Raw genomic sequence first — 26,703 nt, forward strand, 5'->3', positions numbered from 1 at the left:
GTGGGGAGGATTGTCCGTTGTGTGTTCATCCATATCATGAGGCCATAACATCCCTAAATCATCCAACAAAGGGACAAGGCACACCAAGTCAAGGTATGAAATCCAGGATTCAGTTGATGAGCTTTTAACCTGGACTCATGATGCACTTTCAGCATTGCAAGGTGAGAAGCCAGTGGCTGCCAATAACCATGCACTCATCCTGGATGTACTCTTTGTTTCTTGAATTGGCTTTTTTCTGCAGGGTGATTTATGCCAAAGATATTAGAAGTTCTATCAAAATGTCAACCACTTATCAAATCGTATGATCTTCATAATTCCTGAATGAAGTTTCTTTGAAAAATCCTAATCATCAAGCAACAAACTAAATGTCAGGAAGATCACAAAGACCATTGTTTCATTTCTGGCTGCACTAAAACTTGTTCTAGTGCCACATTAAATGTCAACAAAATTTAGTTTATTATATTTAAACTGAAAGAACAGTTAAAACATAGGCATCAATTTTCATCAAACCACCGGGTCATTAAGAAGACTCATCAACATGACATCAGGTAATATGACAGAAGAGAATCCCAACCAAAACCAAATTCTGCATGTTTAGTTGCATCATAGCATAGGCTATAAACACTGACAAAAAAACGATTTATGTTGAACAAGCCTATTCTTCCATCGGTAAAATTGACCATGTCAGGGATTACAATTGTACCCTTGAAGGTATATTCAGGTACATAACCAAATAGAAGAAATCATAGAATAGAAGTGTTCTGGGTTACATGATGGATGGAACAAGCAGTGGCGTGCAGAAGTTTAACTAGTGTACATAAAGAATAGTATACGACACATCTCTAAACATTTGCACGAAGATAAAGCAAAAGAATTCTTAAATTTGCCTTCAATTTCAGGGAGGTGTAAAGCGAACTCCAGATGCCCACTGAAGATGGTACAATGAAGCAAAAATCTCCAGCTCTAGTTCAGGTATAATCCATGCTTGTTTCTTCTGGTATCACATGGTCAACTAAACAAGGAAGCATCATTCCATAACCTGGGATAGATGTAGCTAAAATTTCAGTAATACCAGTATCATATAAGAACCTCAGTGACAATGATGTAGCTAAAATTTTAATAATAGCAGTATCATATAAGAACCTCAGTAACAATGAAAGAAGCAGCTTAAAATCTAAATCATGATTAACAAAATACAGCTTTAATGTCCAAGACCCAAGAAACATAACTGATTCAAATGTTGTTTCTTGGAATAAATTTAATACACATGAACAAAAAGTAAACCAAAATGGGGAAAGGGCTAGTATCTGACCTTGCCTACAAGGTAATTAAAAGAATTAATACCAAATGCTTAGAGAAATACAGCATATTGACATGAAAATGCTGGAAACAAAATTTATTAATAGTCTCTATATGATGAAGCAAAAATATAGCTTTGCGAGTTCATGTCTTCTTACCAGATAACCAGATCATTGCAAATCTACATCAGCTCAATAAAGACCCAGCATTCTCAACTCTGTAACATGACTAGGATCAAGCTCTGGCAAGTTTTTATTTTCATCTCGATTTTCAACCACGTACTCCTGCAATTAGACTAGTTAGATGGTATCAATTTAAATCTTTGTGAACTAGAATAAAGACCAAAAGCTATTAATAGTTAAATAGTTAAAAGAAAATAAAATCCTAGGTCAGATAGTTCGCAAGGAGGCTTAATTCTGAACATGCCTTTGCGCAGATGAATGAAATGGTTCTTATAAAAGATGAAGGGGTAACACAGAGAATGGGACACTTATATCTTCCCATCACACATTTAATTTTTGCAAATCCAATATACTTTAGCCTTGTGCAACAGTTGTCATCTCTTTATGGGCCCAATAAAAACACTACTTTGGTTCCCAAGGGACAGAGTATAGATTCAAGCATAAACAAGCCCTACAAGAAAACAAAATTCAAATCACAAAACACACCTAAAGCTGCAGCTTGTGGTTTCAGTATGAATGGATTATATTTAGTGAAATCTACGGTGAAATAAATCATTTTAACTAGGACTACAAGTCTGGGATAATCCATTTGAAGTAGAAATATGAACGGGAGTATTAAACTGAATCTATAGCACTTCCACAGCTGCAGGAAACATCTAAAATAAAACAGAAAAGGAACTAGATAGGTACCTGGAATCTAGGAAGTACACATCATTACTAACCTTTGTCAGCTCCTGCTTTGCAAGAACATGATAATGCCGCTCATTAATTCTCTGTCCACAGATTATAGCAATGAAGAAACCATATAGCAAGCCCACCAGAATAACAGCCAATACTGAATCATGAAGCAATGCATCAGCAAAACATAATGCACCTAAGTTGTTCACAAATCTCTACATCAAGCAAAGAAACTAGGGACTGCATTAGACCCTCCAGAAATGTTTTCTTGAAATACAGATATAAAAGATGACCCAGAAGAAAATGCAAAAATAAAATATTAGTATGTTTTTCCAGGGAGATGTTAATGGATTGAACGTTGGACTGTGTTTAACAAGCCTATCCAGCTCTAAGCATGCTTGATCAACCGTTGAGAATGTTTTGGTTCTTAATTTAAATAAAATGAAATTTTCTCTATATATTATCATATCTAGAGGATTAATCTGGTTGCATCAGATTAAAACACGACTGAAACATAGATGCTCTACAACTCAATAGACATTAGCTTCAAAGCCAACCTCCCATATCATAACGGTGGCATATTATATGGAAAATAATAAATTTGGTATACATAATCTCAATTCTCGAGTGATATGCTATAAGTAGTTTCATCTAAAGCATATTAGCACCACACCAGTAGGTCCCTTGGGTCATGGCAAAGTGGTGCTAAAGCAGTTCTATAAGCTCTTCCATGTGAGCTGACACATTTCCATATTATGGTTTCTTAATCAGAAAAGGGGAGTCAGATCAACAAGCATACAAACAATAGTGTGGCAGCAGGGTATCTAATTGCCACTCACTGGAATCTAGAGAATTCTGTATTCCATGAAAAGTTATGTTGAGCATGCCAGAGATCAAGTGGGAAGGTCATTATGCCTCCATACAAGGGAAGAAAGAATTGACATGTGCATTTGATTTTGCATGCTATAAAACAACTGACTGATCACCAGGTAAGACCATGTTAGGGAAGTCCCACTCCATAATGGTTGTTGGGGAAGTTGCACCATGTTTCAAGAGAAGTGATTAGATAATGTGATCAGTGGGTTGCTACTGGACCAATTACAGATCGCAACGAGTCTCCAACACAATGGAAGGAAAAGGCACCAGGATCATAAAAAGCATGACGGCTTGCAATTATTTGAGAACGTCATATTTCCCACAGGTCTGTTATGCATTTAGTGGGCCCCACAAAAGTCCTTAAGGATATGACCATGTAAGATTATGATACCAACAATCTTGAATAAAGATATAACAGAATAATAAATTCATTTGCATATATAACTGATGAACTTTGAGTGGTTTAACAATGTTAACAATGGCTTAAAATTTAAATGTTTGTGCCATATTGGCAGGATCCACTATAAAGTTACTAGCCCGTAGGTTGGTGTGGACGTTCACTCCTAATCTAAGCTTGTTTGATAATTCCACTGTAACGTTACTAGCTAGTGGTTTGACAATGATAATTCTGTACTACCTCTTTGAGAATTAACATTAAGCTAGTAGCTGGTAAAACAATTTCTTATCAGATCATCCGTGCAACTTCCTTACAATCAAAGCTCAATAGCCAACACCCAGATGAGTTAATTCAGAAAACACCTTGTCGTCCACTAACAGCATAAGAGCCTAAATCAGAACTTGTCTATAGATACAGATCCAAGTGGGCCAAGGTTTTTGTGTCCACCACTATCACAATGACGACTTCCATGACATTAAACTTGAAATCTGCATAATGCCTGTACAAGAGTTATCATGAAGCCAAGAAATTAAACAGAGTTGGCAAAAGGGAACTTACTGGCCATTGTATAGAATCCATAAGGATGTTCTTCATAACCAAACATTTCTCTCAGTTCTTCACCGTAGAATCTGTAGACCAGCATACCCAAGAAAGCCACAACCTGTCAAATGCGTTTCAAGAAAATTCATGAAACCAAAAACACAATAAAACTTCAGCAATTTCTTAAAGAGTGTGAAAATGATTTATACTTGTATGGAAAGGGCACACCATTTATATAGTTATGCTTCAGCTTCCAAAGTTAACATGTAGTGATGAACAATTTCAGTGATGATCACAGGAAAAAGATAATACCCAAAGGGAAAACTATGATGCATCATGATAAATTAACTAGTTTTTTGTGCTAGTCCAAGAGTAACCTTTCTAGAAAAAGCTAGCTTTATATTGGAATCTGAACTCAGAAGATATTTTAACCAAACAATCTGAAATATCTTAAAGACCATTTAGACCCTATTTGATTCTTACTAAAACTGCATCACCTAAAAACCATTTGCAAAGCTTTATTTTCTGACTGCAGGCAATAGGAATGGACATTATCCACAAGCTACAACAGTCTACAAATAAGAGTTCTATTTCAACAGACTAAAAAATCACACTGCAACTCTTGTAGTTCTTAAATAAATTCATCTAGCACGTGTGGCATTTGCACTGTTGAACCAAAACAAGATCAAAATGACCAAAATACAGAAAGGACATGCTGTATTTTGCTTGGTTAGAAAGAACAAATCCTGTTTCTTTCTATGGCACTAGAAGTTGTAAGCATTGTTTTACATGGAATAATCATGTTGAGAGTACTCAAGTGGATCTAGTAGTATGTGCTCAAGGCTGAGGCACACATGACTTTTAAGTAGAAATTTCAGCTACTACTTGAAAAGTCAATTCTACAACCAAATTTAATTCTACTTTAGGAACTAAAAGATCAAGATCATCATCTTGGTCCCCGAAGATTGTGGACAAGAAAACTCATGATTCTTCATATTTCTTAAAGGTTAAGAACCAACAATGTGTGTTCTTTTATGAAAACTTTACAGTTGTTGATATATTGAGCAGGGGCTGCGAATGTTATTTAGCCTTATTCATGCAGATTAAAACGTTCTACTTTTCATTTTAATTCATATATATTAAGAAGGCTTCTGATAATAACAGTGATAGTTGCCACTTGCCAGTACCTGGGGTGAAAGACAGCTGACATTTCCAGTACGGCTAAAATGGATATGGTAAAATAGATAACTATTCAAGAAGTTTAAATTAGATAACTATCAATAGGGCCAAAATGGATCAGATGCAGAAGAGATGTTGGAAAGACCAAGGTTTGAAATTTTGTACTGTACCAATGTATCGAGCTTTGCTCGGTATGGTACGATACATGTACCGAGCGATATGCCTATATATATGTATATGTATATTTGTGTGTGTATATATATATATATATATATATATCATTCTTCATCGAAGGCCGTAGACATCTCCGGCCTTCGACGAAGAAGAAGGCCGCAAAGTCATAGACGAGGCGATGGAGACCGCCTCTTCCGTTGCTCTAGCCACCACCTCCGCTGATCCCCGCGCCTCCGGATCCTCCTCTTTACGACTCTCCTCGTTGTTACCTCCTGAATCGGGATCGACGAGGGAGGGCAGCGCCGGATCCGGATCGAGAAAGGGCGTGGAAACAAGTTCAAGCCGAGGTTCTCCCGATTCTCCCTCTTCTTCGAACGTCCTCTCCTTCTTCTTCCTTCTTCGACGCTTCTCCCTCAACCTCGCCACAGCCAGGCCACTACATCGAGCGGACTGCCCGCTATTGGTTCATGGGCGGTACAATTCGAAATCGCAAACCTTGGGAAAGACCATCTCGATATATATTTTTAATCAGTGGAAAGATCAGATATTGATATTGAAAGAGCACTAAAATATGTAACCATATATGAAATAGAATAGATGATAATCAGATGCCTGATGACTGACATAAATTTAGATCAGATTTAAGGTGGATATATATGCAAATTACATAAATTGGACATATGACAAACAAACAATTAAAGCACTTACTGAAAACAATAAACTACATTCCTGAGGAAAATAAAAAATAAAAAACAAATGTGAAAAGGAAAGGGAAAAAAGAGGATACAATATATCAAAAAGAATCAAATATGAAATAACACATTTAAATACTTAAGATATATCCAGTATTTGGATATCAGAATTCAATGGAACTAGCCACATAACCGTATCCATATTTAAATAATTTTGGATAGCAATGTTTAGAGAAAAATATAGCAGCAAGCAGACATTGTATAATCATTTGCCATTCCTAGATCCAAAATGCAACTTTCTAGCAGATGGTAAGATCAATCAAGACTAAAGACAGTAAAAGATATGTAAGTTCTAAAAGACATTCAATTTTGTTGGGCAAATCTATTGAAAGAAAAAAAGATGTACATTTTACCAATTGCACAATAACAAATATAAGGACATGGTCCCTAGCTACAAGGAGCTGAAACTTCAATCTTAGCCACCAGCGATCCGGAGGCACATTTGCTCGCAATAAGAAAACTGCCCTGCACTCTGTACAGTGTGCAAACGCAAAGCCCTCCTGTTAGAAGAAAGCAGATAGGTGATAAACTTGCCTTTGTCAAAGAGGAAAGAATATGAAAACAACCAACAAGTTGAAAATAAAGTATTGCACAGTTTTGCCCATAGAAAAATAATTTACCCAACAGTAATTGATCATTTGGTAAACTGAATATGGCTAAAATTTAAGTGAAAATTTGATATCAACTTATATAGTTGTACCTTAGTTGATCTCCAGTTATCAAGACAGGACCGATGCACATACTTCTGTGTACCCCTGCAATAGCAAGGTGCAATCAAGTCGTCACCTGTAGGAAAATCTAAGATATCGTCAATAAAAAAATGAATTAACACTATTATGCAGCATAACACAGTCAATTTAACATATTTTTATATTGATGCTACTATATCCTAGATTTGTATCAGTAATTCTGTGAAATTTACATGCTCCATGACAATATAACTTCCTTGTGAATCTTAGTGTACCGATTATGATTAGTAGAGACCTCCGATATCAAGGCAAATTCGGCATTGTGGAGGATCTTGATTGACCAGATTGCGACGCTCATCGTCAATATCATCATCAACATTTTGATCACAATCGCTGAGCACAGGTCTAATTTCACTTGAAGATGTCAACTCCTGGGAACTGCCTGCAGCAGTCAGCTTTGGAAGAATGGGCTCAGTATCTGATATTTCTTGACAATCATTAGATACCAACTGCATTGTGAAGATCCAATCATAACCATACATCAACAAATAGGTTAATTTGGTGCACCATTGCAGAAGATGGCAAAAACCTGCACAATAGTAAGAAAAAAGGTAACTCAAATACCTCATCAGGAAGAAATATTGATGCAGTAAAAGGCCTAGACTTCATCACAGGCAAGCATCTGACCAGCATGTCATATCAAGAGAGCAATGATTGTCGATAAAGGTCCAAGCTGTAAAAAGTAAAGGAACCCTAGGAACAGTAGCCTCCAATGACATGCATCAAAAATGAACATCACAACTGCACCCTAGTGCAATATAATGTCTTAAATGATAAAAACAATTACGCCTGCATAATATCAAAGGGGCAAATTTGTTTGACAGCATAATCTGAGGTCATAGAACAAATTTGATGGGAAAAAAAAGGAAGAGATATTACAGCACATGGAAAATTTCTTACGCATTGGTCAATCATAGAATTTCATCTTCACAGTAGAAGTCATATTAGGTTATATTCAAGTCCATTCTGATCATCATCAATACCAGCACTGCAGTATGAACTTAACTTTTTTAATGAGGTCTCCCAGGGTAGTTCATGATCTTTACATGATATACTGAACAGAATTCAACAAAGATAATTATTTCTGTAATAATGACAATTTCTATAAGGGGGTACCGTATTGTATGTATAACTTTTATTAGTCTGTTAGATATGACAAAAAATTTAGACATAATTCCATCAGAGATTGCAAACTTGTGAGTTGTTTTGACAAACCCTTTTACACGAAGAAAATTTAGGAAACAAAACATTGTTATTTTGTACATAGGACTATTAAATCCAAGAATTTACATGGAGTCATGAAGAAACTAAATACAGACTTCAAGATTTTCTGTTTCAAGGAACAACCTGATTAGCATTTTGTTGGCCTGGTCTACCATATCCAATCGAAACTGCTTCTGTTATGTGCAGATCAATATTTTATGTTTCCTTAAAACAAGTTCAACAGCAGATCAAATAAATTACACATTATTGTCAATACCAAATGTTTTACCTGTAACAACGCTATGCCTGGTCCCTGATTCCAATAACAAGAATATCAACAAGTCTTTTGTCTTACAACCTAGCATTTTGTTTTACCCGAACAAAGGGTCTATGTATTTTTAGGTTTTAATTACATGCCATCAACAGAGAATGAATGTGTAAAACATGGAAAAAAGAGGGTGAAAATAACTGCAGATGCAGAAATGAAGCTAGCATGTACTTTCCCAAAGTGCAATTAGTTGCTGACTAGAGATTGAAGCAACCCAATTTGCATTCTGGATAGTGCCCAAAACCTTGCATATCTATCACCCGAATTTCTGGAAGAAACTTAGAACTGGCGATGTTCTCGCAGGATTTGTAATTTACAAAAACTTTGTACAATTGAAAGAGAAGAATAACCAGCATACCATTTTTTTTTTATTTTCAAGTTGTAAGAAATCATGATGGATCCTATAAGCATAGGAGCATAAGCTGTCTGATTACATCAAAATATATCCCAGATTAAAAATATCGAACTTTATAATGATTTTTACTACTTTACTTACCAGAACAGTGCATGACCCAAACTTTTTATTCTTTCTACATGATATAGACTAGCACAAAATCACCATTGCATGTTCACTATGTAGAATGTAGAATGAACAAAAACCTTTATGAATTCATCTGTTTAAGTACTAAAGTCATTGCTGTATCCAGTGAGAAGAAGCATCATATGGTAATCAATTGATAGTCTAAGAATAAATCTTATGAAGGATTAATACATAAGAATGATCAATTGATAGTCTTAAGAATAAATTTTACGATAGACAAATACGTAAGACAAATTTATAAGCTAGACTGTATTAATGAGAGGCTCTATAGATTATAGAAAAGATAATCTCTTGTTTTCCCCCCTGTAACAATCTACAGGATTTGTCTACCCTCACAAACTTCTTACTGTGACCAATATCAAGGCGACAAGCCACCATCATATGCTTGATCACCATATGGATTCAGGAAACTTTTTCAGAAGCTTACCTTCTCTCGGTCCGGAATCCCATTAAAATGAATACTATACTTCTAGATCAATAAAGAAAAGAATCTTCTCGGAATATAAATCTCTAGTTTCAATTGCTGAGGTATGTGACAGACAGATCGCTAAAGATCAATTCAGAAAGTAACAAAATTCAAGAAATGATAATATTAAACTCTTAAAATACAAATATCAATGTGGAAATTAAAAAAATTACTTCTGAACGTTCTTGGAGTAAATCAGCTTAAACTATGCAATTTTTTATCATCTGCTCGAATGCTCGTGCTCAGTATATATAACTCATCAAAGCAGTCTCTCATGCAAAAAAGAGACAGTTGGAAATTAAAACTAGGTAAAGCAGTGTCTACATTTTTTTACAATTTGACCCGTTAAATGACACAATGTTTAGCAATCCAAATGCATTAAAAAAACATTCTTCCACAGTTATAAATTAAAGCTAGGTAAATGGTGTCTGTTTTTACTGGTTGATCTGCCGAAACATACAATGCTCAGAATCCGTATGAGTTTAAAGTTATTTTTCTGCTATCCATAGGAGCACGATGCAACCATCAGAATAACAAAACATTCTAGCATGAAGACACTCTCTTTGCCAAAGTGGTTTCTGGTCACCTATATACTGACATGGCCATTGGTCAGCCACCACAAAAGAATCCCAACTACGCGTCCAAGTGCCAAAACAAGTAAGCAGGGAATGCAGATAACAAACTATGTAGACAGCCCAAGCTTTACTCAAATGTACCGATACCAACGTAATAAGACTCAGATGGCAAACTACGCGATGGATTACGAAAACGAAACTACAAACAGACAAATCAATTCGTCCGAGACTGAATCAATCACCCTCCACATCGGAAAGAAATAGAGACGCAATCACAACGATTAAACATTCGGAGATCCGACCCAATCCACCACCATAACACGCAAATCGAACGAGGCGAGTCCTCAGCGCCAATCAGTACCACAACACACATCCAGGATCAGGAAAACAACAAGTACAGCGAGTTACCTCCCGGAGGAACGATCGGGAGGTGTTATCGGATCCAGCTCCGAGAGGGAAGGGATCCGATAGATTAAGCAAAATACCACAGGATGGATCAATTGGTTCTAGGTTTAGGGTTTCTTTAACCAGGGCGCGGGGCAAGCGAAGAGGACGCGAAGAGGAGGAAGAAAGACGGAAGCAGAGAGAGAGAGAGAGAGAGAGAGAGAGAGAGAGGGGTAGGGGAATGAGGAGACCAGTGTACCGGTTGTTACGGGGATACACAAACAAAATATGATGGAAAAATACGGCCCCAACGTCCTATCCCGAGAAATTTTACCTCGTGCATTGCCCTCTCACAGGACCTCAACCGTGGCGCCCACGCAAAGCGGAGCCCACACGTGAGCGTCGTCTCAAAGAGAACAAGGGTTTCCGGGCAGGAAACTTGGGGACGATATAGGCTTCGAAACGCAAAATACTTGGTACACTTCTAAGTAGCACTCTATTTTCACCTTTTGTTTAACTGCATAGAGCAGTGGGTCCACAGATAGGCCCCACATAATGCTCCTCATCCCTGATGGTACGAAAAGTGAGCGCGTAACCGACAGAGTCGTAAAAGTATTGTTTTTCTTCGGCACAAGCACTCGTTCACGTACCAGATCTTGAATCGTGGCAAAGTCTGGGGCCAGCGTGGGACCTGCTCCTGTTGATGACTCAAAACTCGTTAGGTACATGAGAGAGACAAGTCGTAAATGAGGCAGCAAAAGTCAAGCTTAAATTAGACTGCAATTTAACTGAGGTGATTTTCCTAAAAATTCCTCCAATATTACCCCTTTTTTTTTTTGTCAATTCAAGGCTTCGATGTTATTTTATTATAAATAGAATTTCATAATTAATTTTGGGTGAATTCATTAAAAAAATTATTTTTAAAATTTTCTAATACATTCATACTTTGAAATTTTTCAAAATAATATTTTTTTAAATAACAATTCTATATCTTCATTTCGCCTTAACTCAACCCACCTATAACGATAATGTTCATCCCATATAACTAATCCTCTCACAAGAGTTTTAAACTGACAGGATCGATCTCGTAGATGGCGAAGGGAGGTAACCAGCGCTTGCATATGAACTATAGGCGAAAAGGAGCGACCAATTCTCATATAAGATTACAAGTGGAAAGATATTACGAGCAATCACGAGCTCTCGGGTAATGAACATAAGTAGTGGTGGGATGATAGAGGCAACGATGAGTTCAACGAAAAAAGTGATAAAATGATATTTTTCCATGATCAAGGAGATTATTAAAAAAAAAAATTAAAGTAGAGATGCTCTACCAAAAAATTTTAAAAGTAATTCACCAATTAATTTTTGTTTGTTAAGTTTATGCTCTTTTTTCTCTTTGATAGAAGGTTAAACGTGTTTGGTTGAAACATTCATATAAGGTATTGATTTTGATGTATAATTTATTTACCATAGGTTCATATCAAATCAAACTTGATTAAGAATGCGCTCATCAAACTCTAGTCGATTATAATTTTGCTACAAATTTAAGCTTTAAAAAATATTCTGAAAAATATTTTAAACCCTACGGTTATTGAGAAGCCATGACGAGTTGTAACGTCCGAGATTAGTCATATGAATTCTTTTCGTTTGTCGAACTTTGTACGAGGCAAAAATGGGATCAAATTATGAGTATTTGGTTTTACCTTTGTATAATATATTCATCTGTCTATTTTGTACCATAAATTCTACTTAATTTATATATTTTAATTTCAATGTCCATAAACCTTTTTATGATGTTTTAAATAATTTTTTTATGATATTTTAGTTCTAATTTTGATTTTTTATGTTATTTTAAATGATAATATTTTATTTTATCTTTTATCGATATTATGAATTTTATATGATTAATCTTATGTTAGTATAAAATATGTAATTATACTATCTACAGCAAATTTTTATGTTAAGATTAAAATCAAATAAAATTAGATTTAACAATATTAGGATATCTACCTTTTCATTGTTGTTTATAATAATAAATCTTATCTGATCTATAAACGTTCTATTGTGGAATCTAAAATATCAATTTGGAAAGAGAACTGAATTATCTCATAAACAATTCTATTTTAAAATAAATTTTTTTTCTATTTATTAATAATTATAATTAAAATCCAATCATATCTATAATATATCTTACCTAATTAAATATGATCACATAATCTAGCATCTTAATTATCAATCTAATTATATGAAATTTATTCGAGTTATCTATTTTGGTCTAAGGATCATACAATACTCCTTATCTCATTCAGTCTGACAGCACTGTATTTACCGAGGGAGTATTCTCCTTAAATAATTTGTTGATGTAGCATGGACAATAGACCTATCATCATCACTCTTAATTGATGTAATATGACTCACTGTACTCCATATATCGAGTATTATCGATCGAAAACAATAATCATATTAATATATACTTATTCAAACAATAATATATTTTTTAATCTTAATTGTTTTTTAATTTGTTAATTTTTACCATAATAAATCTTGCCCAAAAACACTTTTGCGATAATCTTATATAAATTTCTGTTCAATTTAAGGAGTCTTCATTTATCATGCCTTCATATTCTGTACTAATAATTCTGCTTTTAGTTATAAACCTGTCTCAGTAATCTCTCATTATTGAACAATAAATACTCAAAACTTTTAGTATAGACACGTTGTTATCCTAATATTCCTGAAAATATATTTCATTTAATATTTTATATTAATTATAATATTTTATTTCTAAGGTATATGACCATATAACTTGAATTTTTTCCACAAAAAATATATATATTACTTAAAAAAAACACATCATATGTTCTGTTTTTAAGAGCATAAACGTTCCATTATTTTCTATATGTAAAGCTAAATAATCCATATAATATTAGATAAGTAATTAAAGAAGTTCATCTCCGTCCAAAAGACACGTGGACGGTGCCCACGAATTTGGTAGTCGGACTTCGATCGGAAGCGGATCGGGTTCCTGCGAACCTGTACCCGATCCAACCATGGGGGCTTGGTTCAATAAAAGCCTCTTACTATAGAGAACGAGACAGGCCCAAAAAAACCGGATCGAGTATAAAGCGGCGGAGGCGGAGCTTCCGAGCTCCGCGTCACCTCGATTTCATCGACCCACCTTTGCCTCTTCCCCAACTGGCGTTATAACTCTCGCCTCCCTCTCTCCGATCGCTTCTCTTTCTCTTCCTCGAATCCTCACCCGGCCCTCATTCTCTTCTTCAGGTTATTCCTCTCGCCGGATCCGCTTGTTCGTCCGAGCTCTTGGCGGATTTGGGCTGATCTATATTTCTTCTTCCTTTTTGTTTACTTCTAGTGTCTAATGTGGTTGGGTATCCTTAGTTGTGTTTACTGATGATGATTCTAGGGTTTCCTGACGATCATGGACCTCACTGTCGTCTTCAAGCCTGCGTTGTCGCCTCCCGTAAGTCACTGCCAAGTTCGTCTTCGTTGATTTGGTCCTTTTTTCTCTTTCCTTTTGCTTTTCTGGTCGTGCACATGATGATTGAAGTGAAAACGAGTTAATGGTTGAGATTGGGGATTTTGATCTAGATAATTGTGAAAGGTTCTCAGTAGTATTTGTTCTAACAAAAGGTGTGCTTTTACTTGATAGTTTAATCCGCTTCAATTTTTAGTTTACAACGTCTTTAAGATTTATTAGTGGGGGCCTTTAGTAGTCATTTGCCAAAATGTTGTGGCAAATCCAAAGCATCAAGCTCATACGATTAGTGGTTAAAGCTTGTGTTTTGATCTATTATCCAAAACAATATATTGTTTCTTGGAGAGTAATTGCATGTTTTTGAGCTGGTTTGAGCTTCGTTATTTAGTAATTGCATGTTTTATTATTTAACAGTAATAAAAGCTTCGCTAATTAGAACAATATATTGTTGTAGCGAATTTTATAAATACTTCATATAGGTGTATGAGAATTGTTGTAGTTAAATACTTCATATTGTTGTAGCAATAAAGGGAGTATGAGGATTAGTGATTTCACTTACCAGTGTGCAAGGGACTTTCTGATTTGAATTTTATTAAAAAAAAATCAGTTGGTTAATGATCCAAGCCCATAATTGGTGTATGAGCATGATTTCTTCAACTTGAAAGAAAGCTTTTATTGCTGTTATTTCTGAAGGCTTCTTCGTGGTTACTTCTGAAGCCCATAATTGGTGTAGTAACGATCCAAGTTCATGATATTTCTATCTGTAGGGGTTGTTTCCCAGACATGCTGGAGGAATGAAAAGCTCACAATGTAGCTTTAGTGTGGGATATTCTCCAGTCTTCCATAAAGTGTGTTCTTCCAGGCAAATGACTGCTCATACAAACAGGAGGTTAAAATATAATGGAGGGGCTCTTAATGCAACTTGCCAGGGTGGGAAGATTCTTGTGGCAAATAGAGGAGAAATTGCAGTCAGGGTGATCCGAACTGCACATGAAATGGGAATACCATGTGTTGCTGTGCACTCTACAATAGATCGGGATGCTCTTCACGTGCGGCTCGCAGATGAGGCAGTATGCATTGGTGAAGCACCAAGCAGTCAATCGTAAGTGCTGCTTTTTCTTATCATTGTTAGTTAATATACAACTCCCGAAAAACAAAAAAAGTAGTACTTCCTATAACCATAGCTAGTGTAATCTGCTATAGTTTTTCTCCTCTTGAAATTTATTGTTGCTCATTTAAGGCATAGAGAAAGATCTTCAGGCAGCTATATATTTATGTGTTCTTATATGTTAAACAGGTACTTGTTCATTCCAAATGTTTTATCTGCTGCTGTCAGTCATCGATGTACCATGTTACATCCTGGTTATGGATTCCTAGCTGAGAATGCTGGTTTTGTCGACATATGCAGAGAGCATAGGATCAACTTTATTGGCCCAAATGTAAGCAATTTTTGTTCTGACAGCTGGCATTACGAATTAAGATTTAGAACTTTAATCACCAAAACTAATATGAAGTATCTATTTTCTTGACTTCTTTACATTTCAAAAAGCCATCAAGATTTATTTTTTTTTATCTAATATTGGATGTTCGAGCAATACTACAAGCTTAAGAGTATTAATTTTGCTTGTTGACATGATTTGATGGTTTTGTCACCCTTGATATCCTTGAATCCTATGCCAGTGCTATGCAGACATGGGTTGATATGAACATTGTCTGTATTTCCACAGAATGTTTCATGAAACTTTTGTTTTCGTCATTGCTTACAAGGAACTTCTCAAATGTTCGCTTCTGGTTATGGTTCTTGGTCAAATAAAATAAGAAAAAAGTTTTGCTTAATTACTTTATTTGGTGTTAGATTAGTTTTTTGTGATGCTTCATTGTAAAGTCCAACTAAAGTGCATCTAACAAAGTATAACTTAATCCTACTGTTTATCATTTCAATCAAAAGGTAATTAATCATATAAGTAATCCTTTAGGATGCAATTCAGAAAACAGTGTCATGCAGGGAACTTTATGTTTGTCAACCCTGTCACTTTCTTGATTTGAAAACAAAAAATTATTCACCTAACCTAATGGATGTAGAACTCATCCTCTAGATTATTTACCACACGTATGCTTCATTGTTGAATAAGTCATACTTTTACTACTATATGTCATGGGCCTATAAGAATGACCTGATTTTAATTCTTTGCTAGCCTGACAGCATCCGAGTAATGGGCGATAAATCTACAGCTAGGGAAACAATGAAGAAAGCAGGTGTCCCTACCGTACCTGGAAGCGATGGACTATTGCAGGTAGAAGAAAGACTTTCTTGCACATCAGTTCTCATCTCATGTCATGAATTACTACTCAAGTATGATTTACTAGCATTATTGTGTTTGATTCAGTGCGCCAATTTCTAAAAAGTTTGTTATTTATATTTTATAGTCAACAGAGGAGGCTGTGAAGCTTGCTCATGAAATTGGCTTTCCTGTCATGATCAAGGTACAATTTCTTTTTCTGAGATACACTGTCAATACCATTCTCTTGTCGCTATTATCTCAGGGTACACTTAGTTTATATTACTGTCAAGAAAGATCCACATTCTTTTACGTGGTAATGTTATTTCAGATTTATGCCGTTTAACAAAAAATTATAGAAAAAGACACCACATAAAGATAATTTCTTCATATCATGGGTTTAAAGTCAATTTCACGCTGCATCATTTGTTATGGACATTGACTTGTCTCTTGTTTCATGTTACTTTCCAAGAAACTGATTTCATGAGCTTATTATGACCACAATTAGTCCTAGTACTTTGGCTTGGAAGAGTGCTTGGCATTTGAAAGGAATTCAACATTACCATGAACCACGTGCAAGTCTTGAAGAAGGATACCTATGGGTTATCAGTGCTCAGATTCTTCCAATAAAATGTCTGGATTATTTCCTTTGGCACAATTGATGCAGATCTGTGGTGAAACAGATGTAAATGCATGCCCAGGATGCCTTAGTTTTCCTGGTCAACGACAAGAATTGTCCTTAGTCTTTGACACAGTAATTTATATTTATGTTTATGTGGTTCATCTTAAAAGCTAGTGAACAGGAGTCTGCAACAAAATATTATTATCTTCACCTCAATATTTTGATGTGTATAAGCTGATTTTATGAGCTTATGATTTCCAGAACTTGCCAAAGACTTGGGAATTTTAATTGTCGTGATCTTTTGGAAGGACTGAAGTAGGATAAGTTGTCAACTGTTATGGTTTTCTAGTGAAAGTCTAAGAAGAGGTCTGATAAACAGAATGCTCTGCTTGTCCATGACATTGTGTATTAATAGTTAATATTACCGAGAAAGAATATCGACTCTTCTTTTTTGTTTATTTTGATTTTAATATACTGTCACAGACTGTCACATACTTAGTTGGTTTTGCCTAAGTCGTGCGGCACCTTTGTATATCCGTCCACAAAGAGTCGGCTTCCTCGAAATCTCTTATGGTCCCTTAAGAACTCGTAAATGAGAAGACGGGTTAGAGGAAACGTTTAAATCGGGATCCCACAAATAGTCATTTAAGCAAACACTTGATAGACAATGCAAATTATAATCATAGATTTTGCAAGCTCTGAACGGTCACACGATAAAGGGTCCAACGTGGTCCGCCGCAGCCAAACATGTCCACATGACACTACTATGAAACAAGACAACGAACCAGCCCTAACATTACCTCAAAGACTTATCTAACCATGTGCCACCTGAGTAGCTCCTGGGTGCTGTGCTAGCTAATACTCTACACCACTTCGTGGAGCTAGAAAACCCCCAAAATGGCTGCTTGAATACTCTGTTTTTGGACAGTTTTGCCTCTGCGCAACGACTGCACACAACCTGCATTTACAAGCTTGAAACGACCACAAAAGCTAACCAAAATGTGATTGCCAAGTCTACTGCAATCCCTTTATACGCTATGCAAAGCATGAACAAAATCAAAAGATATAGACATACAAGCATTATATCGAATACACTATTTATAGTTTTGTTCGTGACATTCTCCCCCACTTATTCCTTCAACGTTCGTGTCGAAGCCTTTGCAGACATTGCATCTCTTTTGCTTTGTTGAGTCTTCAATATTCTACTCTAGTTGCAATGCATTTCTTGGTTCCTAGTTGGTCTCTGCTATTATTGTTTAGTAGTCGAACTTTGATCCGCCATGCTGCTTCTACTCGTCAATGACTCGACTCTAGTGTGGGGTTGGTCAAGTCATGCTGATATTTGTTGGTTCCTGTGGATCTTTCAAATGAAGGAAAAAAAAATCCTTGTTATGTGTTAGTCTCTTAAACGTCTTGCGTTGCTTAAATTAGGTGGATGCCAATTGGAGCTTTAACGAGCATCGCTTCGCAGACTATAAAATTTTTTAGGTCTTTCCTTTACAAAATTTGCCCATCGATTCCTTTTGTACTTGGTTGTCATCTTCAAATAGGTTCGCTTCACTCCCACTTTTGATTGGCATTCTGTTGGGAAATGAAGTGGACAATTTATTCTCGGTTACACCGATCACCATTGGCGAGGATTTAACAACTGTTGTTTTCCATTAAGTTTCTTCGAGGGATCTTTGAACATATGCAGAGCTCTTTTGTTGGATAAATAAGAGAATTGAGGTACTTGGGTTTCACTTATTCTTTTAAGAGTTGGGAAGACAAAGGTTACTACCCTTACTAGCCTTCTCCTACTCTTTGCTTACACTTCCGAAGCACCCGAAGTGTTTGCACTTCTTGCGTTGAGTTAGCTATTGCGATTCGCCTTCTTATTATCATCAAACTTTTGTAATGCAAGAAGTTTTGTCCAAAAAGAGCAAAATTTTGCCCCGACTTGGAGCAAGTGTCTAATGGTTTTGGGTGTATTTGGGATTGTACCATCTTTTCCATCATCTCTCGTCTACTTCTTTGAGTAGAAAAGGTACAACACCACGTATTATTTACTTTGTTTCTTGGTCGAGCACTGCTGCATCGACTTAAAGTTTCTCATTTTCGGCTATTTTGATGAGAAACCCGTCGACACCAGTCTTACGAGGTTCCTTGGCCTTTACCCTTCACTCATGTCTCGTTTCTTGGAGTTTACCTCTGTATTCTCCACCTCCTTAGCCCCTTTAACGACCAAGCGCTCTCCCTCCATGAGAGCAAGGGATCGATGACTCCACGGAAGACCCGCCTTTGTGGTACCATGGCGTTGTCATGCCCATGGCCCTACTATCCGTAGCTTTGTATCTATGTCTCTTTCTTCGTTATCGATAGATCTGCCTCTGTGGCATTGCGGCATTTCTTCGAGTCTACCTCCATTCTAATCGACGCTTGATTTTGGGTAGCTCAGTCCCTATTTACTCGTCGTCGCTTCCTCGTTCCTTTCGACCATCTGTTTCAACACCTATGTGTTCTCCGAGTAGTTCCCCTTGGTCGATGGATAGATAAACTACAACTCCAATGCATGACTTTCACTATCATGTTGCAGGGCTCGCGCCAATTCTATTTTCCTTTACGCCCTTGGTAGCAACGTTCGCTTACTCGGTCTTGTCATATGACTTTCTAAGCTCCCTTAAGCGAAAATGAGCTCTAAAATAGTCCAACTTCCAACCGCTCCGATCATACCTCTGCATGATCAAGCCACCCCATGGGATTCTCTGGTACTTGCACTCGAAATTTTTCCTCGGTGGTACATAGCTCTTATATACTGATGACCAAGGCTTTTATCCAGTGCAAAATTCAATGCACGCATGAAAAACTCGTTGACATTCACTCCTTGAATCCATTGCCTTTCTTGTTGTCGTGTTGTTCATCGGAGTGGAGCTCCCAATAGTTTCCGATCATACCTCCATATGATCAAATCCCTCGCGGGATTTCTCCCGTATGTCGTATTGCCTCGAATTGTTCCACCACGATCCACTGCATCATGTCGCTTCTTGGTGACATCTTCATTGCATTATGATTTTTATGGGATGAACTTGGACTGCAATCTCTCCATGTGTGGCCTTTGACAGCACATCGCAGGGCCTCCACTGCCTCTGATTCTATTTGCTCCTTTGGCAATTAACCTTCGTCCACCCGCTCTCAAGTCACACTCAGTCGAAGTACAACTCTAGGACAGTCCGTCGCCTAGCGGTTCTCGAAGTCCATCGACTTCGTTAAGATTAGTGTGTTATTGTCTGGATCCTAGGCTCTTGCCCCCAGCATAATCTCCGTTGTCCATCGCTTCCTTTCAGCAACTCGAATGGCAACACTACAACATATTCATCAAGAGTACTCGCGTTCGCGTCCTCTTACCTCGTGCCTAGGTCTTCTGACCCCAACTTCGCTTCTGCAAGTTGAGTCGCCTTAGTTTCTCCATTAAATGCTTCGTAGAGATAAGATGCATGTGCCTCAAAGCTTCCTTCGACTTTGGCACTATGTAGGATGAGTCCATTCCATCAAAACGAGGGACCCATGGAACGACATGATCTCGCTCTTGCCTCTTCTTCTATTAAGGTTAAAACTTTATTTTTTTCAACTTCCCTTAGGTTACTTTTGGGTCAAGATGCTCATTTTAGATGTGTTTGATCACTTATCTAAATTGATTTTTTGGCTCATTCTTGACATCTCATGAATCTCATTTGGTATTTTAGTTATCAGTTCTAGTGTTTGGAGTTAATCAAAGTTTTTATATTATCTTGAATTAACTTCGCTTTTGGAACATTTGATTTATGCTTCATTTGTTTCTCTCACGTTCCTTTAGGCAACTGCTGGTGGTGGGGGACGGGGAATGCGTCTAGCAAAAGAACCTGAAGAGTTTGTGAAGTTGCTACTGGTATGCTATATGCCCAATTTGTACCACTGAATGCTATGCCTTATTTATCTCCAAGTTTAGGTCACTATTTTGTCCTTTTGTGGTGTTAAGTTAATTTTGAATTCATTTAGTCTGAGTGGGTTTGAATTTATTTTATTCTGAGTCAATTTGTTCAACTCCGATCATGTTTGATTTGGATTGTTTTTGGGCTTGTTTATGTTGGTGTCTGTTGAATAATAGCATCGTTGTTTGGTGAGACTAGAGTCCTGATGTAGGAAATAAGCTACTGTTTGTGGATTCTTAAAAGAGCACAGCAATGGATATATATAGTAATATATCTTTCTGGAATTTGGTGGGGAAGGAAGTTTGGAGCAATGATTACCTTATGCAGATATTTCATATTTCAGACCATCAGATGGGCTTTTTCACCTTGCTGGAGCATTCTGTCAAAAAGTCCTATTAGGACTCAAAACATGGTTGGATTCAGAGGAATTGAATTTCAATTTATGAAAATGGGTTGACCAGAATTTTGGTAACATAGGGTCCAATCTTTGCTCTTTTTATAGCTGAACATCATTAGATAACTCCTGAAGATATGATAATGCTCTGACAATATCATTGTTTTCTTTTCTACCTTAAAAGTTAAAACAACCAGAAAACCATGTGGAAAATGACTCTTTATAACAAGTCTTCTATACAGGGACACTCTTTACTAGGAATTATTAACTCAGGAGGTTCTGGAATAAAGGACACAGTTGTTCTTAAGTCAAGGCTAAACGGAACGACTATAAAATAGTTTCTTCTATAAAAGGCTAAAAGACACTGAGTACAGTATAATCCATGTCATGGATTATGGTTCACGATTATATCCACTTGGAGACTATATAAAATGTAGTTCCAATGCCATGGGAATTTGTTTGCTGCGTAACTATTCTGTTTGAATGATTGTTGGTCTTGGTACATGGACATTATTCTAGTTGCACTCTAAAGTTTAAACAGTACTGTTCTCTTATATACAGCAAGCTAAGAGTGAGGCAGCAGCGGCATTTGGAAATGATGGGGTTTATTTGGAAAAGTATATCCAGAATCCAAGGCATATTGAGTTTCAGGTAAAATTTCATGTTTATGGTATAAATACTAAGATGCTGGCACTGATAAATGGTAGAAAAAATTTCATTGGTTCTGTATGTTTAAACTAAACTTGCTAAACTCCATGCAGTCATTTACTAGATATCACATTTTAGCTTGTTAATTATGTTTTAACATTTTAGCTTGCTAACTATGTGTTTCAGGTTTAACTTCTAGATTGGAACATCATAGCATTTAAGTTTCATGTAGGATATCTTATCCATGGTTAATATATCTTAGAATTGATTTCGTAATTTGTTGATATGTTCTCATGTCAACTTTGTTAGAGCTGTTTCCAGCAAGTAATAAATTATGAGAATAACTAGATTTGAACTCTCTTGATTAATGCATTTCTGGGCACCAAGTTGAATCTGAAGTCTATTATGGCAAGAACTAAGGTCTGGAATTTGGTAAGAACTAATGAAATTTTATGTAGTTATTATATGGTGATAAATAGAATAATGGCTAGTGAATATGAAAGATGAGAAAATGATACTAATACTTTCAACAGTTCATTAATATTTACACACTATAATGCAGATAATAAAGAAAATACTTGTCTAATTCTTCAAGTTTGTAACTAAATTTCTAACTATCTTGATTTCACTAGATATTATTTTTCATTATTCAATCTCTAGGATAACATTATCGTGATACCACATTTAGGTGGCTATCACCATGTTTAGTTGTTTTGAAATCGGTTACCTTTTCTTTCTCAAAACTTCCTTGTATTGATTTTCCGTGTCTTATAAGAGTGAGCTTGAGAATATGTGTGTGTGTGTACGGACGGACACACACACACACACAAATATATATATATATATATATATATACATATATACATATATATATACATATATACATATATATATATATATACATACATATATATCATGATGTCTTATAGAAAGTTCATTCAGATCTTAGTTAACTGTAATTACTATTGCTTTATGTGTCTTCATAGGTTCTTGCAGACAAATATGGTAATGTTGTCCATTTTGGAGAGCGTGATTGCAGCATTCAGGTATTTAAATATATATTCTTCAACTCACTTTAACAGCTAATCTCTATGTTGCTCAACTTCTGCAGAGTCTCGAGTTAACTAACTGAATCAAGTCTTTGTCTTTTTTATGAAGATTTGTGTTCTTTAACTAACTTGAAAGAACATATAATAAAAAATCATATACCAAGAATTGAACTGAGTAGCAATCATGTTGACTATTTTATTTCATATCTTTGTCACTGTTAATTAACATCATTTTGTTGTATTTGATATTTTGTAATACTTCTGTGAACTTCAATTACTGTATCTGGAAAGGTATGCAACCATATTACTAGGTGCAGTTTGTACTAATCATTTCACCATTTTGGTTTTTCCTTTCACACTAAGTCGGACATTATGCTTTCAAGTTATTATGTTATTGAGATTCCTGCTATCCTCTTGTGCCCTCGAAACTTTCTACAGAATACTGAACATCTTGTAAAATCTATTCATTAGTTTCCCTGTATGTGTTCCAATTATAAAAATGTGAGATGTAGAATTTTATTTTAGGGCGAAAGGACCAAAAGGATGAAGGATATTGCTGAATGCTGTCTTCTTTTACCCTGTTAGACTTTTCCTTTCATATTCAATGTATGGTTTTATGCCATTTCTTATTTGTCTCATAGATGAATAACATCTAATCCAATTTTAGTGTTATTACCTGAGATCGCAATCTTTTTGTTACAGAAAAAGGGTCAGCCAGCATGAGGCTTTTGCTAACACATAGTTAGGAAAGGGTCAATATATGCAACCTTTGCAAGCAGAGAGACTAATTCAACAAGTTGAACCGTTGTCACCTGCTTTGCAAACTTTTTGCTAATCGATCAAAATAATATCTCACAAACTTTTAGAGCTGTCTTCGATCTCTGAAACCTGGTGACTAAATACTAACAAAGAAAATTAATGGAAGAAGAAAATATCAAGTTAAATATTTGATGGGTGCCTGCATGAATTCTGGAACAGAAATTGACATCTCAATTGGTAATATCTGTTAACTTTGTCTTCCATTTGATTGAAATTGCTCTAAATTGTCCCAAAATAAAAGGTTTTTGTTTCATTGGAAGAATAAATAGCCAACTAAAAACAGTTCCTGAGGATTATTTTATAACTAAAATGATTTGACAGAGGAGAAATCAAAAGCTTCTCGAGGAAGCTCCATCACCTGCTTTGTCCCCAGAACTACGGAAAGCTATGGGTGATGCTGCTGTAGCAGCTGCTGCATCTATAGGTTACATTGGTGTTGGAACTGTTGAATTTCTATTGGATGAAAGAGGTTCTTTCTACTTCATGGAGATGAACACCAGGATTCAGGTATTGATGGTTTCTATTGTTCATGCTAGTCTCTAGAATTTCGACGGTTTCCTTATACCTTTTTTATTTTCGATGAAAACCAGGTAGAACATCCTGTCACAGAAATGATTTCTTCAACTGACTTGATTGAGGAACAAATTCGAGTGGCTCTCGGAGAGAGGCTGACCTACAAACAGGTGAACATTATATCTACAATTCATTTTTAATAATTGATTTGGACTCAGCTCATAACCTATTATAACATTGGTAATCCACAGGAAGATATTGTTCTTAGAGGGCATTCAATCGAGTGCCGTATTAATGCAGAAGATGCCTTCAAAGGTTTTCGTCCTGGGCCTGGTATTCTCCATTCTCTGTTTTTACTGGATGGTTTGTAAATTTAACACAAGATTGGGAAGAGTCTTTATTGTAACTCTTCTGCAAATATTTTTCCTCATCTTCTCCACTAACAAAATTCTTTGTGCCTTTATTCGGCCTTTTCTTTTATGGACTTGAGCTGTGGACTTTTATAAATTTCATCTTCTATTCACTCATTAGAACCTTTATTTGCATATGGACTGGTATAGATTTGAGTGTTCTATTCGTAAATGCTTGTTTTTAATTTCTCTTGCAAAAACTGCAGGGAGAATCACTTCATACTTGCCATCTGGAGGTCCATTTGTGAGAATGGATAGTCACATTTACCCGGGCTATGTGGTTCCTCCAAGCTATGATTCCCTACTTGGAAAGGTGCCTTTGTTGATTTATTCTTCACTAATTAGTTAGGGCATTTTATGACATTAATGTTCTGTTATGGGGTTTTAGCTAACCAGTCTTTCTGATATGCTGATAAGATAGTATTGGATTGTTTAGCTAACTTGATTACATAACTTTATGATTTAGCTTATTGTTTGGGCACCAACAAGGGAGAAGGCAATAGAAAGAATGAAAAGGGCGCTGAATGACACTATTATCACAGGTTTGTAAGCCAATAATGCACTGTGAATTAGAGAATCTAGGATATCATTTTTATGTCTCTTTTATCGTGTTTTAATGATGCAAGAGTTCTTATAATTAAGACAGATGAATACATGGCGATTGTTGGGAGCTACTATTAACTTCTTTGCTTATCTGACTTAAATTCCATGCTTTTCAAATATTTTATTAACAAAAGAAGTTTGAGATCCTTTTAGATGATAACCGTTCTTCCCTTGTTATCTACATTAATGTTTAGCATTTACTTTCATTTATTGACAATAATCAACTCTTATCTGTGTTATTCTTCTTCGTGACCGTTCCTGAAAATCTATAATGGAAGAGGTAAACTACGTTGTGTTTAAACAGTGTTTCATATTCGATGCATTGTTAGAACTGCATTATAAATGTGAGAATTCCAGATAACATGGTTCCCAAAATAACCACCAGTGTGGAAACTTTCTTATGCTTTTATATGAGACATGGAAGCCCGGTTCATTTGTTTGTCATATGGCATACTTATTTCCAAATTGCTTTTAGCAACTGATTATTAGTATCTTTTCTGAAACAGGAGTTCCTACCACTATTGAGTACCATAAGTTAATTCTGAATGTTGAGGTACCAAAATTTCAAATTGTGTGTCGAAGCCCTTTTCTATTTGTTCGATAAACTATGTAGAAATTCTTGGTCAATACTGATTTCTACCCAGAAAATTATGCTGGGAAACTCTTGATTTTTTAACTTCTCTCATCTAATTTGCATGCTTATTGAAACACAGGACTTCAGAAATGGAAAGGTGGACACGGCTTTTATACCTAAGCATGAGAACGAGTTGGCTGCAGTGAGTATCGATCCATTTTAATCTAATCTGAGTTTTACACATTTTTGAAGATGATTAAACCATTTCCGTTCAATGCAGCCCCAGAAAATGATCCTGTCTACGGCAGCCGCAATGAGCAACTAAATTGATCTGTGTAATGGTTCGGCATCAGAATAACCAAGTGATTATTTTGTCTCTTTGCTTAGAATTTACCATGCTTTCTGGCATATGAGGCGTTTTATTTTAAGTAACTTGCAGATTTGGGTTACAGTCACCATATCAGATGTAGAATTATCTTTTATTTAAAGTGAAAAGAAGGAAAGAAACAGATGTGCATTGGCAGGACATTACTTTTGAACATAGGGAGTTTGTTTTCTGGGACTCATTTTGATTTGTTAAACATTGAGGTTCTTTCTTATATTTTAATCATGTCCTTAGAACTGGAAATTTTTAGTTCATGCCAAATTCCCCATTTGATATGTTCTAACTTGAGCATCGCCATATCTCGTTCCTTAGATTCGCCCCCCTTGGATCATTGTGTTGACGAGTGACATAATACACTGCTCTTATCGTCCTTAGTATTCATATTTATATCTGAATTCATCCACTAGTACGTCTTTTATACATGTATTTGAGCATAAGAATAGTTAAATATATCTTAAAATGTTAATTAAATATGAATTTTCATTTTTTTAATACGTGGCATCATTTTTTTTCTTCTTATTTTCCTCTGTTAAATGAAATCGACTTTTTTTTTGTAATATTAATTTTGTCCATTTGTAAATGATATATCTATCGTGTAGTATTCACATCCGTATTGATCTTAAATATGATCTGATCCGAAT

At 35.9% G+C, this 26,703-nt stretch overlaps 2 protein-coding genes across 5 annotated transcripts; one reads left to right on the plus strand and one right to left on the minus strand.

Moving 5' to 3' along the window:
- Positions 1 to 639: 639 nt before the first annotated feature.
- LOC103981024 (uncharacterized) lies at positions 640 to 10,578 on the minus strand. 4 transcript variants are annotated; one of them, XM_009397595.3, is made up of 9 exons: positions 10,348 to 10,572; positions 7,391 to 7,499; positions 7,062 to 7,275; positions 6,778 to 6,863; positions 6,431 to 6,577; positions 3,991 to 4,093; positions 2,204 to 2,316; positions 1,458 to 1,583; positions 640 to 1,039 (listed from the first exon to the last, which is right to left on the minus strand). In XM_009397595.3, the coding sequence occupies exons 2-8, from the start codon at positions 7,457 to 7,459 to the stop codon at positions 1,491 to 1,493; spliced, it is 825 nt and encodes a 274-aa protein (XP_009395870.1). In that variant the 5' UTR covers positions 7,460 to 7,499; positions 10,348 to 10,572; the 3' UTR covers positions 640 to 1,039; positions 1,458 to 1,490. The 4 variants fall into 4 exon arrangements, with proteins under 4 accessions (XP_009395870.1, XP_009395872.1, XP_018680784.1 ...); XM_009397597.3 differs by lacking the exon at positions 7,391 to 7,499 and having other exon boundaries at positions 7,062 to 7,355; positions 10,348 to 10,571; XM_018825239.2 differs by lacking the exons at positions 7,391 to 7,499; positions 10,348 to 10,572 and adding an exon at positions 8,174 to 10,331 and having other exon boundaries at positions 7,062 to 7,355.
- A 2,858-nt stretch (positions 10,579 to 13,436) lies between these two features.
- LOC135644928 (biotin carboxylase 2, chloroplastic-like) lies at positions 13,437 to 26,243 on the plus strand. The gene is made up of 17 exons (XM_065162912.1): positions 13,437 to 13,605; positions 13,748 to 13,804; positions 14,587 to 14,921; positions 15,117 to 15,258; positions 16,015 to 16,113; positions 16,247 to 16,303; positions 20,553 to 20,624; positions 21,623 to 21,712; positions 22,696 to 22,755; positions 23,899 to 24,084; positions 24,168 to 24,260; positions 24,342 to 24,423; positions 24,707 to 24,813; positions 24,967 to 25,042; positions 25,610 to 25,656; positions 25,817 to 25,879; positions 25,958 to 26,243. Exons 2-17 carry the CDS (start codon positions 13,763 to 13,765, stop codon positions 26,000 to 26,002), a joined length of 1,596 nt encoding a protein of 531 aa, XP_065018984.1. The 5' UTR covers positions 13,437 to 13,605; positions 13,748 to 13,762; the 3' UTR covers positions 26,003 to 26,243.
- Positions 26,244 to 26,703: the final 460 nt, after the last annotated feature.

This window comes from Musa acuminata, chromosome BXJ1-4 (genome assembly GCF_036884655.1).
Source record: "Musa acuminata AAA Group cultivar baxijiao chromosome BXJ1-4, Cavendish_Baxijiao_AAA, whole genome shotgun sequence".
NCBI lineage: Eukaryota > Viridiplantae > Streptophyta > Magnoliopsida > Zingiberales > Musaceae > Musa > Musa acuminata.

Coding starts and splice junctions, on each gene's coding strand:
- LOC103981024 (XM_009397595.3), bottom strand. CDS start 7,459: ATGCTGGTCAGATGCTTGCCTGTGATGAAGTCTAGGCCTTTTACTGCA. Junction 6,864..7,061: donor AATTTGCCTTGATATCGGAG/GTCTCTACTAAT, acceptor ATTTTCCTACAG/GTGACGACTTGATTGCACCT. Junction 4,094..6,430: donor TATTTGTTATTGTGCAATTG/GTAAAATGTACA, acceptor CGCATTTGACAG/GTTGTGGCTTTCTTGGGTAT.
- LOC135644928 (XM_065162912.1), top strand. CDS start 13,763: ATGGACCTCACTGTCGTCTTCAAGCCTGCGTTGTCGCCTCCC. Junction 14,922..15,116: donor GAAGCACCAAGCAGTCAATC/GTAAGTGCTGCT, acceptor TATGTTAAACAG/GTACTTGTTCATTCCAAATG. Junction 25,043..25,609: donor GAATGACACTATTATCACAG/GTTTGTAAGCCA, acceptor TTTCTGAAACAG/GAGTTCCTACCACTATTGAG.